The 6,347-nt window shown below is 61.6% G+C and overlaps 1 protein-coding gene across 1 annotated transcript; it reads left to right on the plus strand.

Moving 5' to 3' along the window:
- The first annotated feature begins 415 nt into the window (after nucleotides 1-415).
- LOC101782212 (heat shock protein 82) lies at nucleotides 416-3,291 on the plus strand. The gene is made up of 2 exons (XM_004974938.3): nucleotides 416-874; nucleotides 1,017-3,291. Exons 1-2 carry the CDS (start codon nucleotides 722-724, stop codon nucleotides 2,991-2,993), a joined length of 2,130 nt encoding a protein of 709 aa, XP_004974995.1. The 5' UTR covers nucleotides 416-721; the 3' UTR covers nucleotides 2,994-3,291.
- The last annotated feature ends 3,056 nt before the right edge of the window (nucleotides 3,292-6,347 follow it).

Raw genomic sequence — 6,347 nt, forward strand, 5'->3', positions numbered from 1 at the left:
GTCCTGTGGTTGAAATTTGTGAAGCAATTGTCCATGTTTCGTGCTCGGGTTGCTTAGTTTTGAAATCTCGAGAGTTCTAACCTCATATTTATTCTGAGATTCTATTGTTTGCAATTTTGAAATAGATAGAAACGTGGGGCATATCCGGGATGTGAATAATCTTTTGGCGCCACCTGTCAGGTGCTATTTTGGACCGAACGGAATAGGCCTGCTATGTAGCCCAGAACAGGTTTTCGGCCCGATCTAGCGAACTGGCACCTTTATCTCCGTGTCGGTTCTGGCCCAAAATAATTTGTTCCCCAACGCTGCCGTTGTTGCTTCCCATCTCGCCCAGATAGCCGCAGAAGCTTCCGGACACCTGCAAGGCTGCAACCGCCCCAGCTCAACCGCGAGCGGGGAAGAAGGCTCTGGAATCCCCGCGAGGGCACGCCTGCGCTCACGAAACCCAGCAAGCCGCGCGCCGTGGGGTGGGAGCGCACGAACGATTGCGAAGGCCCTGGAACACCGGCGAACCCTCCCCATCTCTCCCCCTCTGCACCGACCCAATCCACCCTATAAAGCAGCCTACTTGTTCGTCCCACCTGTCCATCGTGACAAGAGGGCAAGCATTCGTCCATCCCACCGGCAATCCATCCATCACAACCTCGATTTCGGCGACTGACACCTTCGATTTTCGAAGTCTCAACCGACCCGAGCACACCGGAGAGCGGAGCGATCGGTAATGGCGTCCGCGGACGTGCACATGGCCGGGGGCCCGGAGACGGAGACCTTCGCGTTCCAGGCCGAGATCAACCAGCTGCTCTCCCTCATTATCAACACCTTCTACTCCAACAAGGAGATCTTCCTGCGGGAGCTCATCTCCAACGCATCGGATGTACGCTCCTGATTCCCTCCTCTGTTCTTGTCCCATTGCTCTGTTTCCTCCTCTGCTTTCTCCTCTGTTTCCTGAATTGCTTTGTTTCCTGCTCCTCTGTTTCATTCACGTATCTATGCTGACAATGCCCTGGTGACTGCAGGCGCTTGACAAGATCCGGTTCGAGAGCCTGACGGACAAGAGCAAGCTGGACGCGCAGCCGGAGCTCTTCATCCGCCTGGTCCCCGACAAGGCCTCCAAGACGCTGTCCATCATCGACTCTGGCGTGGGCATGACCAAGTCCGACCTCGTCAACAACCTCGGCACCATCGCGCGCTCGGGGACCAAGGAGTTCATGGAGGCGCTGGCGGCCGGGGCCACCGACGTCTCCATGATCGGCCAGTTCGGCGTGGGGTTCTACTCCGCCTACCTCGTCGCCGACAAGGTCGTCGTCACCACCAAGCACAACGACGACGAGCAGTACGTCTGGGAGTCCCAGGCGGGCGGGTCGTTCACCGTCACGCTCGACACCGCCGGCGAGCGCCTCGGCCGGGGCACCAAGATCACGCTCTTCCTCAAGGACGACCAGCTCGAGTACCTCGAGGAGCGCCGCCTCAAGGACCTCGTCAAGAAGCACTCGGAGTTCATCAGCTACCCCATCTACCTGTGGACTGAGAAGACAACCGAGAAGGAGATCAGCGACGATGAAGATGAGGATGACAAGAAGGAGGGCGACGTCGAGGAGCTCGACGACGACGGCGACAAGAACAAAGAGAAGAAGAAGAAGAAGGTAAAGGAGGTGAGCCACGAGTGGGTCCAGATCAACAAGCAGAAGCCCATCTGGCTTCGCAAGCCCGAGGAGATCACGCGCGAGGAGTACGCCTCCTTCTACAAGTCGCTGACCAACGACTGGGAGGACCACCTCGCCGTGAAGCACTTCTCCGTGGAGGGCCAGCTGGAGTTCAAGGCCATCCTCTTCGTGCCCCGCCGCGCGCCCTTCGACCTCTTCGACACCCGCAAGAAGCTCAACAACATCAAGCTCTACGTGCGCCGCGTCTTCATCATGGACAATTGCGAGGAGCTCATTCCGGAGTGGCTCTCCTTCGTCAAGGGCGTCGTCGACTCCGACGACCTCCCCCTCAACATCTCCCGCGAGACGCTGCAGCAGAACAAGATCCTCAAGGTCATCCGCAAGAATCTAGTTAAGAAATGCATCGAGATGTTCTTCGAGATCGCCGAGAACAAGGACGACTACGCCAAGTTCTACGACGCCTTCTCCAAGAACATCAAGCTGGGCATCCACGAGGACTCGCAGAACCGCGCCAAGCTCGCCGACCTCCTCCGCTACCACTCCACCAAGAGCGGCGACGAGATGACGTCACTCAAGGACTACGTCACGCGCATGAAGGAAGGGCAGAAGGACATCTACTACATCACCGGCGAGAGCAGGAAGGCCGTCGAGAACTCGCCGTTCCTCGAGCGCCTCAAGAGGAAGGGCTACGAGGTGCTCTTCATGGTGGACGCCATCGACGAGTACGCCGTCGGCCAGCTCAAGGAGTACGACGGCAAGAAGCTGGTGTCGGCCACCAAGGAGGGCCTCAAGCTCGACGAAGACGACGAGGAGGCCAAGAAGCGCCGCGAGGAGCGCAAGAAGCAGTTCGAGGACCTGTGCAAGGTGATCAAGGAGATCCTCGGCGACCGCGTCGAGAAGGTCGTCGTCTCCGACCGCATCGTCGACTCACCGTGCTGCCTCGTCACCGGCGAGTACGGGTGGACGGCGAACATGGAGCGGATCATGAAGGCGCAGGCGCTGCGCGACAGCAGCATGAGCGCGTACATGGCGTCCAAGAAGACCATGGAGATCAACCCGGACAACGGCATCATGGAGGAGCTCAGGAAGCGCGCCGAGGCGGACAGGAACGACAAGTCCGTCAAGGACCTCGTCATGCTGCTCTTCGAGACGGCGCTGCTCACCTCGGGGTTCAGCCTTGACGACCCCAACACGTTCGCCGCCAGGATCCACAGGATGCTCAAGCTCGGGCTCAACATCGACGAGGAAGCCGCCCCGGAGGACGACGCCGACATGCCTGCGCTTGACGAGGGAGCCGCCGAGGAGAGCAAGATGGAGGAGGTCGACTGAACTACGTCTTCCAAGTTCCCTTCCGACTGGTGTGTTCCTTCCGATGGCTGCTCATGGTGAGGCTTCAGTTTGGTGTGTCAAGTGTCCTCATACTGCATGCGTCCTGAGGAGTCGTGTCACAGTGTTCTAGTTGTACTTCACTAGGCTAATGTGTCGTGTATACCTCGAATCAAACTTGTGCATGGTCTTGGATGTCGCATTTTGCATCTTGCAGTATCTGTCATGGCATATTGGCCTTATGAGAGGAACACTATAAAAATTAAAAAGGATCTCTCCTTTGTCTGAGTTTACTCTGAAACACCTGTGTGCTGCTGTCCCTTGCTTGGTCGGTGATGAATTGCTATGCCTTCTAATAACTTTGATCCCCTTCCTACTTCCCAAAGCCAGTTCCAGGTTGCAGTTGGTCTGTCTTTCCTACTTTCCAAAGCCAGTTCCAGGTGAGTTTGCGAGATAACCCACCATGCCCCCCGCGCCCGCCGCCCGCTCACCGCCGCCGCCGCCGCCGCATCGCCCCCATCGCCGGCCGCCACCACCCCACACTCGCGCCTCCCCCTCACCTCCCGCCTGTCACCCTCTCCCTCCCCTCACCTGGGCAAGCTTCTTCAACTTCTCCTCCCCACCGGCGACTCCCACCAGATCTCCGCCCACCTCACCAGATCTGACCCGCCTGCCACCGGATCCGGCGATATCTGCTACGGATCTTCCTGCGCCGCCCCGCCCTCGGCCCGCTCACGCTGTCCAAGAAAGGAGCTACGCCGATGCCGTCCGCCGGGGCTCCCCCCCAACCCGACGGGCGGTGACATCATCCAACCCCCCAGTACAAAGCTTTTACTCCAATGCCGATACCCAACCGCGTCGCATTTACGCCACGGAGGAGCCTCAACCAGGCCGCCGTCACTGCCTACCATCCCCTCCGCCCGTCCCCTCGCCGAACGAGGGGTGGACTACAGCTACGAAGCGCAGGCGCCGCCCACCTCCTCGCACGCCGCCCGGCGCAGCTCGACGCGACAGGGAGCATGACCGGCCGAACGGCGAACATTCAAGACGTGCCTCTACCGCTGCTCTGCTCTCCTTCCAGCGAGTTACGGCGGGACGATGCTTCATATGCCTGGCCCAAGACCACCGGGCGGCAGAGTGCAGGGACCCGGTGCGATGCTTTAGGTGTCGCCGCTCGGGACACCGGCAAAAGCTTTGCCGCGAGCCGCGTCTTCCTCACCGACGACCACCTGCTGCAGCTGCCCCCCGACCACAGCACAACCCCACCTGCCGCAAGTTCCCAACTCCTGCCCTTGACTCCTCGCAACATCCCACATCCCCCCCCAAATCCTCTGCCGCCGCCACCACCACCGCCACCGGCGTCGTCACCTCGCCCGATGGCCATCGGCGACCCCAACACCCGACCTGATGAGGAAACCATCATCGTGCCCAACTCCTTCGACCTGGAGCGCGACGCCAGGGACTGGGAGGGCACGGCTCTTGTCCCCTGGGCCATCCACATGCCGCGCGGGGCTGGAGCCAAGGACATTGAGGATCTGCTCTGGGAGCAACTGCGGCTCCAGCAAGGCGACATCATCGTCGCAGTTCATCAACCAGAGCCCTTCCTCATCCGCTTCACCACAGCTGACCACTGCGCGACAGCTCGCAATGTTGGGCGCTTCCGGGGGCGCGGCATCGACATTTGCCTCCGGCCATGGCGCAGCCTAAGCCACGCGCTGGGGCTGCGCATCTTCTACCGAGTGAGGCTCTACCTCGACGGCATTCCAGTTCATGCTTGCACGCCAGACATCGTCGAGAGGATCATAGGTACACACTGCGCCCTCCAATACATTAACACTGACCTTGTCCAGCAGACCGACACCAGACACGTTGATCTTTGGGCTTGGACGGCTAATCCAAGCGCCATCCCCAAGCGCGTCTGGTTGCTGTTCACCCACCGGCCGGCGGACCGATCCTCCATGGTGTCCATCACGACATCGCAGCCGGACCGCTGGCAGCAGGGCGTCCGCTACGAGGTTTTCCTGCACCTCGGTGTGCTGGAAGACTACACGGCGGCGGCTCGCGACCTCGACGGTGCCATCAACAACCCATCCGCCTTCGCCCCCATTCGTCGGGGCTACGCATGGCGCTACGGCCTCCCGGACGGGGCCCCCTCCGACGCGCGCTCCAAGTTCCCCGCCAGGCTCCCACGCCCGCCGCGCGACACGGAGCCGCGGGCTGACGACGACCGTGAGCGCCGCCGTGACAATGGGGTCCACGGGCGTCAGAATCAGGACAAGAACTTCGGCATCGACGACATCTCCCGCCGCAACGACCGCAACAACAGGAGGGGCGGCAACAACAGGAACTCCTGTCGCGACTCCTTCTCCTGGCCGCGTCGGCTGGACGACGACGACAACGACGACTCCGGCTACGACCACTCGGGCAAGGGGCGCGACCGGGGCAGCAAGCCCCACGGCAGCCGTGGGCGGGATATCGTGCGCCGCGACCGCACGAGATCCCCGCGAAGGTGGGAGTCTGAGTTCAGGGGAGGACAGCGCAGGGTCGCCGCCGCCATACCCCCTGTCACCCGTGCACCTACCACTGCGCCAAACAAGTCAAGCTTCGCTGCCTTCGCCCCTGCGCCGCCACGCTTCGACGAGCTAAGAACGATGGTGCGCGCACAGGTCGAAGCCCTCTTCAATGCTCAGGCCATGGCGCTTCAGCACACATTCCAGGCCATGGCTGACTCTCAGGTACGCTCAACCCATTTGTTTAGCCCGGTTTCCTCTGTGCAACCTTCGCCCCGCAAGGATCTTGGAGCTTGCGGCGTCGACGAGTTTTTCACCAGGTCCTGCTCTCTGCTGGACGGACTTGATGCTCCGCCGCGCCCGGCGGGGAATCAAGCCTGGTCCGACAACCCGGTGCGCTTGGTGCCTCTGCACCGGGTCTTTGACAGGATAGGGTCGGCTCTTCAAGGGCGTCCCTCGGTGCGGGAGGTCGAGCTCGCCCTGAACCAGCTGCAGCTTCCCGCTAACCCTCCGGCTTCTGATGATCTTCGCGCCGCCACATCCAAGTCTTCTCCGGCCGCCGGAACTGCCCCAACGGAGCTGCTGGACCGAAGGCAGGCTGCTTCAGAGCAGACTGCTCTATGGGCCAACTGCCAGGCCTCACGGACCAGCTGGGCCCTGGGACCTCCTGCGGCGGCGACCACGCCGGGCGTTCACGGGGGGCCTCGGGAGAGGGCGGCTTCATGGGCCGTTTCCCTGGGGCCTGCTCCTGTCTGGCCCACTAGCGGGGCTCCCGCCGGGCCGGCGCCCTCACCTGGGCCAGCTTTTGTGCGTGTCGCGCCAGACCTCACCACTGGGCCGGAGGCGC

The sequence above is a fragment of the Setaria italica genome, chromosome VII (assembly GCF_000263155.2).
Source record: "Setaria italica strain Yugu1 chromosome VII, Setaria_italica_v2.0, whole genome shotgun sequence".
Taxonomy (NCBI): domain Eukaryota; kingdom Viridiplantae; phylum Streptophyta; class Magnoliopsida; order Poales; family Poaceae; genus Setaria; species Setaria italica.